Here is a 13,508-nt window from a genome sequence, read left to right on the forward strand (position 1 = left end):
ATCCTATAAAAACTATTCTGATGTTGCAAAGGACAGGTATTGCAGCATTGCTTTCAGTAACAAAAAACTGGCCAGGACATAAAATAATATTAATTACAGCAAGAGCAATGATTGACACTCCCAGAGCATCTGTATAAGGTGCTACGCTCTCACTGAATCCTCACAGCAATGCCGAGGAGGGTCTTCCATGATTTCTGTCCTTAAAGACAGGGGAGGGTAGACTTTCGGCATTTAAGCAGTAAGTTCACAAAGCTAGTGAAGGATGTGGAGGGCCACATCCTGCTAAGCGGATCAGTTTTTAATAAATGATTGAGCAGCCCCTTCAATGTCCTAAACATACTGGTTGGAATAAGTGGGAGTAGAGCTCTATTAAGATACATCCAATTACGTATGAGTGGGGAAAAACAGCACTGTAAAATAAGCTGTGAGCTACAACGCTGCGTTTGTAGGAAAGCATTGTGCCATGTTTTTAGATGGGTAGATATTCGGGAAGGATTTGTGTCAGGCTGTCACTGTGTTTATCTTGGGGCAGTGGGATTTGGGAGTTGTTTTCACTTTGTAAAATCCACTTGCACATTACTTGTACTTTGGTCACTGAACCAGTATGATTTTTACCACCCATGATACGTTCAAGTAGCCGAAGACCACTGAGCTCAGACCAGAGATCCTCCCACCAGCTCACACATGCAAGTCGCCACTGTAGACATCCGGGGCTGGTTGTTGGGGGCCATCTGTGCACTGTATGCGTGGTAGCATCCCTAGCCTCTACCCATTAGATGCAGGCACACCCCTCCACCAAGCTGTGGCAGCCAGAACTTGTCCGGACCTTGACAGATATCCCTTCAGGGGTAGAGTGCCCCTGCTTGAGAACCCTCGAGATAGACGCTGGCCAATCTGTGCGTGGTTCTCTCCACACTAAGGGTTGTCATGATGATCACATCTCTCCATCTGAGGTTCTCCAAACTTCAAGAGTCCTTCATGGGGAATTTAGAATGCTCAGAACCGTACCCGACAAATCGTGCCTTTCTCTTTCTATTCAATTTAACTCAGTGCTGTTGACTTGCCACCACATAATCAGTGGGTCCCAGCTCTCTGTACTTGCAGCAACACACCTCCTTCTGAATCGAGGAGGGGGGAGTGCACTGAGACTTCTTTTATCGGCAACTTCCCCCAAATAGGGGGTTCCAGTGCTTAACAAGTTTCATTAAGAACACAGCTATTAAATATTCAAAATATATAGCCTGTTCCTGTTGAGAATATAATTAAACAGTAAATTAGCTCATGTCCAGTATGTTGCCTTTTAAGCACATCTTTGATGTTTCCAGTACTTACATAAGATATAGGGCCTGTTTATTAAGAGTCTTCAACTGTGTATAAAACTAGAGCAGTCAAAAGTAATGGTGTCTGCTGAAGGATTCTTTATCATATGAATTTACCTTTAGTCATCTATTATTTATTTCAGCTATTTTATATGCCATTATAATAAATATTATGACAGAGAAAGCTTTTATGCTTCAACTTATTGTAGTACTCTTTACTTGCCTGCAATCCTTCAGGAAAATGTAACCATGCTTTACCTATAGTTAACGTAAATCATCACTTACATTAGAATGAAAAATACACTATGAAAAAAGGCTCTTTCTTCAATAGCAAGGCATAAATGCACAATCATGTTGACTGCCAAACTCCCGTGCCATCCACTGTCCTTTCTTAAACTGTTTTTAAGCTGCAAAGTGAATGCATTGCATAGAGGGAAATTGGAAGGTTTTCGAATATTTTCACTCTCTTGTTAGTTTCTGGCAAGATAAGCATTTTTTATCCAGAGTGCAAAATATTGCCAATTACTGTCTAAGCATTTTTAATAGTTTTGCTTTACGTGGCACGTAACTCACACACCAGATTAAATAAGCTGTTACCCGGTGCAATTTCTCCTTGAAGCAGCCTCACAATTACCTATAGATATTGATACAGTTATTTTATAAATTGAATTCCAGCAACACAAGGCAAAAATTTTGACCTGTATATAATGAAGAAAGAGTTGTCATGATTTTCTTATTAGGGATGTTTGTGTATTTTGCAGGGAAGAGGAGGGCAGGGTTAGGTGATGCTCGTGGGGGCCGGAGTGCGCGTTGATGCCGATGGTTGATTTGAAGGTTAGGAATGACAAATTCAGCCCCTATCCCTCAAGGCTTTACAGAAATCCTGGGCTTTGCCTAGGGTTGTTTTTGGTTTGGTTCCCTACCTGGAGATGTACAATCTCCTTTCAGAGTGTTTTTCTTATTAAATGCACTGTCGTATGCAGACCAGTGCAATGTTTGAAGCCATAGAAGAGACTGTCAGACTGTCCTTTTTTCTTGAGTGCCCTGTCAGGAAGAGCATTGTCAGTGCATCCTTCTAATGTTTAGCCTTGGCCAAGATTGGGAAGATTCCCCATCGGGTTTACTCATGATCTGGTGTGGGTTGTTTGACTGAAAGGAACCAGAGCCGAAAGTAGATGCAAGAATCTCTCCACTTCCCTGTTCCCCAGTGAAGAGACTGCCATTTGCTGCCACCATTAACATCACTTAAATAATACTGGAGAAATTAGTGTTATGAAGTCCCACATAGGATATTGATGAATTATTAAACCAGTTTAGTTAGATCTGTATTGTAGTTCAGTGAATAATGTCATGTCAATAATATGCTCAGCGCCCGTGTCTCTTGCTGTTGTAAATGTGACAACTCCTATTTAAGGTTTCAGAACATAAAATGAGGACTGAGAGTATGTAAAGTGGAAGGGTGAGAGACATCAGCATAATGCAATTAAGGCCCATTGGATTAGAATTTGCAGGATGCCATTAGCAATAAGCTCTGAATGTAGATTATTGCCTTGGTTACATTTTCTCCTTCAGCAATAGGCTTCTCTTGTAAATTCTAAATGTATAAAATAAATATGATATAAAATAGACACAAATAAGAATATATAGATGATGTTAATTTCTTTATAGCTTCTTGGTGTTATCTGTTGAGGAGTATGACGACAGGGGTACAGCGCAGTGTGCTCTCCAGCCAAGACATGAGCTCTGGAGCGGGCCACATCTCGGTTGGAAACCTGGGTCTGTTCTCACTAGCTGTGCCACTTTAAACCTTTATCAGCCTCTGTTTTCTACTCCGTAAAATGGGGGAAATGATAGACACTTCAAAAGATTTTTCACATTACTTTTAAATGAAAAGTAAATGCCAGGCATATCATAGGTGCTCATTATTTTTTCGGCTTTTATAATCAATGAATATATGTAAATGAGAACTTTTTTTAGGGAAATCCAGAAATGGATTCTTCTATTATGTAAGAGAGAGGTAGCCACATACCCCTCAAATTCTCACAGATGGGCCCATTCGAGTTAGGAAACGCAACAGCTAGTTGCCCTTCAGCAGTAGTACATCCTGTGTCTGCCATTCCATGTGCTGGGTCCCCACTGCCAGAGGAGAATGTCCGCTGGGCTCCCTGCACTCGCTCAGCACATCTGGGTTTCTCCATCCTTCTACCTCCATCTGTACTGTGTACTCTTCTTTTTGACCAACTCAGAGATGGTGCTTTCAACACAAAATGGAGAGCTGTTCTCACTACAGCTGCTGCCCTAGGATGGTGTCAAAAGTGTGTGTGGTCAAACTGAGTGGAGGAAGCAAAGGTCATGTCCTAGCTGAGAGCATTTTGCAGTATACTTGCTTGATTGCCCTGAGCATGCCCCATAATGCCCGATGGGTCTTGGTTCCCATACCAAATGCTTTGGGTTCATTACAGGGAGAAATCAGACTGTGGGGCAAACACACCGTTATACTCCCAGCTAATTCATAGGCAGTTTATAATCAATGATGGTTTTTAAGTAAAAGTTGTTTTTTAAGTATGGTTGGCCACTTGAATTATTTATATACAGTTTGCTAAAGGCCTATTGCCATGAGATATTACCTTTTTTTGTTCTTCCATTGATGGTAAGCAGATTATGGGTGAGATCTTTCTTCTTACCTGTTGCAGTGATGGGGGAGGGGAGGAAATAAGTAAAGAAGGTGGAATCCGTGGAATACATATATTTACCATTAGAGGCAGAGTTAGTGAATGAATTTATGCTTGAATATGTTGTCAGCATTCTGCTTCTTTATGAGGCATTTAGTTTTCCCCAGGGTTGGCCTTGATGTTAGGGCCTCAGGAAGTGAGGGGGAGAGTTGAGGGGGAGAGGACAGGCAGGTTGTGTGGTCATTTTGGAGTGTAGAAGGGTGATTATAATCATGGCTTGGTGTGAACCTTGACTCCGCCACTGTTATCTGGGTGAAATTGTACAAGAACTTTCAGAACTTCACTTTCTACATCTATGAAATGGTGGGTGACAACTGCCCCCTTCGGTTTGAGGATAGAAGGTGCTGTGGGTCAAGAACACTCCTGTTCGCCAGTTATGTCCCATTCAGCCCTTGCAGTGAAGAGTGAAGTGATTTGGTGCCAATGATGACTGATGATGGTGGTGGTGGTGGTGATGACGGTGGTGATTATGATGATGATGGTGGTGGTGTTGGTGGTGGTGGTGATATGATGATGGTGATGATGGTGCTGACAGTGGTAAGAATGACAACAAAAACAATCACAATAAGGACATTGATTGCTAACAATTACAGAATACTTGCCAAGTAGTCAGGCACTGTTCTAAGTGCTTTACATGTATTACCTCACTTCCTGGTAAGGCAGGTGCTATCGTGATTTCTGTTTTATAGAAGGAAAAGCAGAATGCACAAATGGGAGACATAACTTGCCCTTCTGGTCAGTGCTGGACCCAAACAGTACAGCTTGAGTCCGTGGCCTTCACCAACACCCTTTAAATTCAAACTACTTATTGAATTTGGAAACTGGATTACTGTAGGCTCAGGGCTTCAGCAAGCCGCCTTCCTCCTGCTTTGGGGTCAGGTATCATCCCCCATTGCTGAATTGCAGTTCAGACTTTCTCTGAGTTACTTACGTTAATTTTATGAAATAAAGAAGGAAGACCACAATTACTAATATGCTTTATTATTGAAAAACAACGGGTATCATGTTTTAGCAGTGGTCTTCCAAATAATGATTATTGTAGTTATTATTTAAGTGTCCCAGGCCTTAGATACAGCATATATCATTTTTACTCTAACCACACAAGGCAAATGTCCATTTTCCATTAAGGCAGCTGAGGCCGAGAACATTCACATAACTGCCCTGACACCATGCTGCCCATGCTTTGGTCACTCTGGGCTGTGGCTCCAGGTCATCCTGGCTCTGCTGTCTCTGCTGTGGATGGCAACGTCTCCCCACTTCTCTGTTTAAATATCACATGGTCCCCATATGGTTCTTTTGGTTTCAGGCAGTATCACATCTGAGTCACACTTGGCTAGTTTATAGTCATAAAATGATATGAGAGATCACTCTTATATAATGGCAGCAAGCAATCCCTTTGGTTGGGCATATATAGACTCTTGAATCACTGAGGCAGATTTTGGAACTTAATAAAGAATAGACCAACAAGACTTGGCCTATTGACGGTGTCCGTGAACTGTGCCACCAGCAAGTGTCGTCGGATCCCAGGGAAATGGAGGAAGAGTATGTAGGTTGCTTAATCACTCTGCTTTTCTGGCTGAGCCTGGGGTGTTGGGAGCAGGTGGGCTTCTCAGCTACTTAGAAGTTGCCTGATGCTTCACGTGTGGGGTGCCACCTGTGCCGTTCTGTTTTAAAATGATGGGTACCAGCATCTGTATACATAATTTAAAATAAATTTACATTCTTATTTTGCCTGAGATGAGAAGATTGTGTACTGGTGTGCTTAGAGAGAAGAGTGAGGATTTGGGGAAGGGCTGAAAGAGGCATTTTATAGCACTTTAAGATTCAAAGCTCTTGGTATGAAGTTCTTCCTGTTAAACAAAGCTGAGTGGATGGATGGATGGGTGGATCTGTGTAGATGGCAAAGAAGAAGGGAGGGGCATACGCAAGGTTAACAGTTTATTTTGGAGTTGGTGGGATTGTAGATGCTTTTTGTTTGTCCGTATTCATCTGTCTTTTCTAAATTCTTCTGTAATTAATGAAAGTGTGAAGTAGGATGTAACTTGAAATAACCCTGGAAAGGGCAAAGTCAGGAACTGTGCGTTAGTTGTTACCGTTCTTCATTTTTTATATATAAAAAATATATAAAATCTTCCACTATATATATTATATACATGTGTAACATTTATTTATGTATAAATAAATACAAATATAGGAATCCATGTAGAAACATATATGTGTATTTCCATATGTAGTTTTGAGCACATGGAGGGCTGCACCTTCTGAAGCTAAGCATAACCACATGACTTGCTCTGCCAACAAAATGTGAGCAAAAGTGACATCTGTACTGCTGGGCGGAGGCCTTGCGATCCATCCTGTGTGCGGTTTGTCACATTCTCCTCCCCACACTGTGGAGGCTGGTAATGTCACAGAAGGTGGAGGTCCCACTGCCTGGGCCCCTGGCGCACCACGACGAACGTGGTCCCACCGACCTGCAGTGGGCATGAAGTGTGAGTGAGTAGTGATCCTTGATTGTTGGAAGACGTTGAGGTTTGGGAGCTGTTGAGTACGGATGCTGAAGCACCTCCTCCTGATTGGTAGGGAGATGGTTACGTGAGCCATACTAAAGTGGTGGGACCGTATCTTATTTGCCGTTCTAAGCTACAAAGGAGTTTTAAGCTGGGACTTTGTATATGTGTTTGACTTGCCAATCCAAAGAGCAGACCCTGCCCAAACAAAGCCTGAGCTTCCACAAAGCCTCAATGGCAAATGCTAAGTTAGCACCTCTTACTTAGAAAAACCCACTGGTTCTTTAGTGGTGGTAGAATAGTCTGTATCTTGAATGTGGTGATTATTATATGACTCTATACGTAGAATAAGTTGTCATGGAATTATACACAAAGATAGTCCAAATAAAAGAAAAGGAGTGCATCCCTAAACTGGTGAACCCTGGGTAACGTCTGTGGTCTAATGAACTGTGTTCGCATCGCTGTTGATTTTCTGGTTCTGATAATGTGTCATAGACATGGGTAAGGTGTCACCATTGGCGGTGCTGGGAGGCAGGACATTCTTGATGATATTTTTGCCACTTCTTGTGAGTCCATAACTGGTTCCAAATCAAAGTTAACAACAACAGAAAGTTCTTGAGTTAAGCCAGGGAAGTGCCTTGTGGTTAGTCCCAGATTCCTGGCCAGACATGGCAGGAAAGCTCACACTGGCAGACGGAGCCTCTTGCCTCCACCCAGCACACAGCAGTTTATGCCTCGGAAACGGGTGCTCTTTGCAGCCCCTCAGCCGCTGTGTTCCTGTTTTGAGCACGTCCCATGATAAATACTTCTGTTGAATTGCTAGGTTTGTGAGACAGTCAGAAGACCAACACCCCCAACACACACACACACACACACACACACACACACACACACACACTCTATTTCTAAAAGCTGTGTGTTTTTCTTCCTTGAACTTATTGGATTGCACACAGTTTCTTTGCATTTCACAGGGTCAGTAGCAGAAACAGGAAACCTGATGCCGGGAGCAAGAGAATTACCTGAGTAATAGTGTGTGGACTTGAATCACTGTCCCCAGGAGCCTAGTAACCCACAGCCTGTGGATTAGTCCGCTGAACTACTCGGTGGCTTGTGACCCCTCGTTCCCTCTGGGTGTGTATGTTCTGATTTTGTTCTTATTGGTGGTGGCAGCTCTGTACTTTATTTTAAAGTGAAGGGAGAGGACCAAAAGACAACTTACCAGTACTTACAGAAGGATATACTGGCCCACTTGGCTGAGCCATCATTGTCTTTGGAAGATTGCTTTGGGGTCACCATCTGGGAATGTTCTCCCCGTTTTATGAGGGAAATCTATATATGCATTTTTATGATATGTAGCCTGCATATCCCTTGGGGTTTCCCTAAGGGGCTTGGCTGAGAGGAATGATGTCTTCACCACCCCTTCCCCAACAGAATGAGTATCTGGCTTTCCTCTTGTGATACATTCAAAGTTCTGTAAGAGTCTGTGTGTGGTGGTGAGCGTCATGCTCTAAGTGAAGTAAGGCTGGGGCCAGAGGGGGTAGAATGAGGGTGAAAGGCCGCTTTATTCACTAACTCTTAATGTCAAATTGGGTAGTCAACCGTTTATGAAGTGTAAGAATCTATGGGGAATAAAAGTTAGCGACTGACAGACTTGGCACTCCGAAGAGCTTTTAGTCATCGGACAATCATCCGCCATGCAGACAGAAAGTGAGTCGGGTTTTTCTCTGTCTGGAGGCCCAAGCTGTCTACATGGTACAACCCCACTCAAGTATGTTCATTTCTGCTGTTAGTGGTGTCTTTGTCTATAGGACAAGAGGTGTGGTCTCAGGTCATTGTGGACCCTCCAGCTCTACTATTCTCTGGTCTTAAGAAACTCCCAGTGAAACCCATGTGTTGGCACTTTACCCACTTCCTGGCTCAGGTTAAATGCTTCTCCTCTTCCTTCCAAAATCGGCACGTTTGTGCACCTGCCACTGTTACCCAAGGAACTTTAGTCTACATTGGCCAACTTGCCTTCGCCACCTATATGCCTGTTGGGGTTTGGGGTAGTCATTTTATCACCTTACAGCCCTTTCCCTAAAACCGGGCTCTGTTAGGAGACATGCCCTGGGTCCTCCAGGATCTAACAGTGAGCTGGTCCGACACGGTCTTCATTAATATCATTCATCCACCATGCTGCACTGCAGCCCACCCAAACCGCTGTTTGTTGCAGGCCGGAAACACTGGCACAGTAGACATCTTATCTCCTTCTAGTTAAGTTTATTAAATACCTTCTCTCCTCCGGGCTGGGTGTTAGGTGCTTTGCACTCATTCTCACAAGTCTGTGAGAAGATAATTAATATTTCCTTTTACAAATGAGGGAACTGAGGCTCAGAAATGTTAAATGGCCCAGAGTCAGTTGGCCTCGCACCTGTCTCTGTCTGATGCTTGCTGTTCAGGGCTTGGGACCTGGGCTGCAGCCCAGCACTTACGGCCGAGACAAACTGCTGCAGAGGTACTGAGCATCTCAGCACAGACTGTGTCTCTCCCTGAATAAGCCAGCTGGGCTGGAGGATGTGCACAGCAGTGCCGTTCGCATCCTCCTGCATAGCATTCGTCTCCTCAGTCTCACCGTAGCATCGCGGTCCAGACAAGAATCCCCAGGCCCGCCGTTTCTTTTCTGGGACTTCCCTTACCTGAACAGGCAGGTGGCCTAGCATTCGTCGCTGTATGTGCTTTGGAGGAGGTAGATCTGAGAAGTGGTAGTATTTAATCGCATACCCTGCAAGCCAGGCTGACTTAAAAATCGGGAATGCCCCATAATCATGGGACAAGTCTGAAAGGCGACCCTCATCTTTCCAGAATTGTGCTAGGGCGCTGTCCAGTGGAACGTGATTGCTTCAAATCCTGATGCCCCTGGCCTTCTAGTTTCTGTCAAGGAGGGAATGTGAGCTTTGGTGTCAGACTGACTGAGGTGAACCCTGCCGCCAACCCTTCTTAGCTCTGTGATCTCTTACAAGAGGCCACATGTAAAGTAGGGAAGTAGAACCCATTCAGTTATTGTGAGGATGAAATAAGATGGTGCATGTAAGTGCCTAGCCCAATGTGAGCCAGGAACAGACGGTAGTCATTCTTATTATCCACGTGTGCCCCACCTATCGTAGGGTTCTCTGGGTTGCGAGATCAGAGGTCTCTCTGGGATCTAGGTCACTCAGGGTCCATTGGAATAAATGAATTTTGCCTGCTTTTGTACTTTCTCTAAATGAATCATCCTTAATTTTTGATGCAGGCTCAGTGGAATCATTTCAGAAGCTGAATAGCAGCTTTTGAGATGAAAATATTATCTACTGAATTCTTGCACAAGCCAGGCTTTGTCCTGGCGTTCCCCTATTTTTATGGTGTTTTTTTTATTTAGGACGCAGATTGAGAGGAGATGGGTGAGCCTGAAGACCCTTTGGAGCCTCCTCTATGCGCTGAGTGAAACAGCACAACCCCCAGCCTGTGGTTTTAGCAGATTCCCAGCCTCACATCCTCCCAAACTTGGCAGTAAAAGCCCTGTTCTTCCATTCATTCCGATGATTTATATTCTCTCTGGGCGTCTAATATTAAACAGGGGAATTCCGACATGTTCCATAACACATTTACTGTAACTTGATACCATGAACTAAACTTGCTGTTATTTATCATTTCTTTTTATTTTCTCTCATTCCAGCACAAAGCCAAGGTAGAAGCAATGACCCTGGACCTCTCTCTGCTCCGTAGTGTGCAGCATTTTGCTCAAGCGTTCAAGGCCAAGAATCTGTGAGTGTTCCAGTGGAGGGTTATAGATCATAATATCTTGCTATTGTAATGTCTTTATCAGATGAACACAATTGGGAGAACACAGACGCGAGACTGTTGTGTTGTCTTGGCGTCCAAACAGCAGGCTCATTTATATTGGCCCCGTTAAGGTGTACCATATTTTCCTGACTTCTTGAGTCACCCTCATTATGAGACATGTCATCAATCTAATAACAGCTCCCCCAATAAAAAAGGGAAGACACTACTCAAGCACTAGTAAAAGTGGCTAATAAAAGCCAGCCGATTGTAGGATGCACCCTGATTACCGACATTTTTGCAGTGCATCTCAGAATTGAGGAAAAGCGTATTTTAATTCCACCCAGGAACGGTTAGCCTTACTTATCCAGTCCTCCATGGGGGCCGAGAATCAGAGCAGGAGAAGGTTCTACCTTTTCCACGTCTGCGGTTATTTTATGCAGTGCGTGAATGTGGCTCCACAACACAGACTCACGTTGTGAGAAAGTTACTTTTCTTTCCTTCTTTTTTAGTCTTTCAAAATGCCCAAAGCAGAAGCCTTTGCTAGGGGCTGGCAAGTGGTTATGCCATCACACGCCAGCCTCCCTTTCTAACGGAGAGAGAGAGCAGTCCTCAGTCCCGGAGCCGGGGAAAAGCACTGGTGGCTAGCTTCATTTTAATTACAATATTTTGTTTCCAAGTGTTTATTTTTATGGTTTCCTCATGTTGAGGGCAAGCAATACTGGTTTCTCATTTAACATAGTGGTTTAAATTTCATTTTAAAAAATAACTGCATTTAATTTTTTTTTTCAGTGAATTAATTTAAGCACGAGGTTTAAGTTAATAACAGTACAGGTGGTGCCAAGGATTAGATAGTTCCAGAAGTGGCACCAGAATGACCAAATTTGGGAGAATGCTGATGAATGACACGTTGTCTTTGGGTTAGGCTGTGTTGGGAGTGTTGGTTTTATAGTTCTCCTAGCAGATGACAGATGTATGGGGAGGCATTTAAACCGGGTAATCAGAAGGTACTATGTAGGTCTGAGTCTGCAGTGCTGGCCAGTGGCCAGTCCTTCTTGAGTCTGCCTCAGTTTCTCACTCTGCTCTTTTACATTGTGAGGAAGTCTGTTCTCTAAAGCCTTTTTAGCAAGTGGCCTGAGTCCTTGAGGTTGAAATACAAAGCGTCGTGAGTGGAGTTGCATCGCCCCCATAAATGCAGACCCTGCACTCACCAAATAGTCGGGTCACATCTGCAGTGAGCCTGAAGACCTGGGCGAGCCTGCTGTGTGCTCTCCATGGCATCTGCCAGTTGGTGGCTGCTAGCCCCTTCCGGAGCTCCCAGTGAAGATCAGGTCAGGGGACAGCAGTAGCTTTGAAGACATTTGCTTGTGTATAACTTCACTGCTCATTTATCCACTTGCTCATTTACTTTACACACATTGAGTGAGTGCCTCCAAAGTCCCAACCCCTCTTCTGGGCTCTGGGAAGAGAGTGGTGGCCCCCGGAGGCCCACTTCCCCTCAGACAAGAAGCCATAATCTCAGGGGACAGCAAGCGTTTAATTGCTCAGGGCTGACTCCTTGACCTACTGTTTGTGGGGTTGTTTGGAAGGATGATAATAATAATAATAATAATAATAATAATAATAATAATAATAACAACAATAGCAGCAGTAATGAGCGGTAGTAGTTCATTTATGTAGTACTTGTTATGGGCCATGCACTGAGAACCCTTTGCGTGCATTTTCTGATTTGCTGCTATTTCTTATTCTGTTATACGGATGAGGAGAGCAAGACTAGAAGGGGTAGGTGGGTTATCTGAGGGCCCACAGCTGGAAAGCAGCCCCTCCCCACCCCAGAGCCTCCACGGTAGTCCCTCCAGGCCTCCTGCTCACCCACCACATGGCCCTGTCTCTCACTAGAAATGCAGTGGAAACTGAGATCAGAGACAGTGAGTGACTTTCACAGGGTCACTTGGCAGACTGGGAGCAGCAGTGGGACTTCCCTCCAGTTCTGACTGTCACGCTCTCCCTAACACAGTGCGGTGTCTCTGTGCTTCCTCTGGTCCGTGGGTCAGACTGCGCTGGGAGCAGCAGTATGGCTGAGGCATGCCAACTGTTACATAACAGGACTCTCTTCCAAGTCGTAGCAGGACCGTTAGTTCACGTAGTTCAGAAATCATCAAATTCAACTGCCTTTTGTAATCACTAACCTCAAACTCTTGGAGAAAGCTATCACCCATTTTGCCCTAATCCTAGATTTTAGCAAATGACTGAATTTTTGTACTTCTAGGTTCAGAAACGAAGGTGATTTTCCTTTTAGCAAAACCCTGTACCGCAAACCTCTTTTTATATGTCTCTCGAGATCCAGCCTTTTACACGGCTTAGAGAAATATTGTGGTGGCGAAAATATGCATAAAAAAGTGAGTGATTTTACTTTTGAAATACTGCCAAAGTGAAATCTCTCTTGGATAGGCAGATGACAGTTTAGTACTTACGGGTCTTTAGATTCTGAGCACTGTCAGAAGTGAATTTAAGTGCAGGTGGCTGGGCTGCCAAAAACCACGTGTAGCCTCCTGCTTCTCATCACTTCCCATCTTCAGACATGAAAATTTCCTTGTGTGTAAAACATAATGACAAATGAAAGAAAGCCTGCCAGTTCAGAACCAATCTCCTTTTGTGCTGTTGGACCGAGAAGAGGAAAAACCCTCACATTGAAATTCCATGTGGACACCCCCATTTACTATTCCGTTTTAAAGCCTGTGAGCACGCCAGAAGTATTGTCAGCCTCGTCGCTCCTGTGTATATCTCCCCCGCCCCCCCCCCCCCCCCGCCCCGTTCGTGCTCTGGCTCAGTGCGCCTCCCTGCACCAGGAGAGGCAGTGTGTCCTGTTGCCTGACAGAGAAAGGTAGAAACAGATGCTAGACGCAAACCCTGCTGGAAGGGGCAGCCTGTCCTAGAGCCACCCTCCATCTGCCTTCTACCGGGAGGAGATGTGCATTCAGCCTACTCTGGGATATCTTCCTTTTGGGTGGCAGGGGAGGAGGTAGGGGGTAGAAGGCTATTTTAGAATGAGCGCCGCTAATAATGATTAAACAAAATAATACCTGCTAGCCAGCTTGCTGTTTATTCTGTGCCAGGCAAGGCGCTCAGCACTTACACGTGAATTCTCTCTTTGA

At 44.4% G+C, this 13,508-nt stretch overlaps 1 protein-coding gene across 1 annotated transcript in view; it reads left to right on the plus strand.

Annotated features, from left to right (window-relative positions):
• The window catches only part of WWOX (WW domain containing oxidoreductase), a 924,491-nt gene that overhangs the window by 233,825 nt on the left and 677,158 nt on the right, over positions 1-13,508 (plus strand). The window contains exon 6 of the mRNA XM_026493639.4: positions 10,250-10,338. Within this exon, the coding sequence (XP_026349424.2) occupies positions 10,250-10,338 (89 nt within the window). The remainder of the gene's footprint in view (positions 1-10,249; positions 10,339-13,508) is intronic.

Source organism: Ursus arctos, unplaced genomic scaffold (assembly GCF_023065955.2).
Source record: "Ursus arctos isolate Adak ecotype North America unplaced genomic scaffold, UrsArc2.0 scaffold_19, whole genome shotgun sequence".
Taxonomy (NCBI): Eukaryota; Metazoa; Chordata; class Mammalia; order Carnivora; family Ursidae; genus Ursus; species Ursus arctos.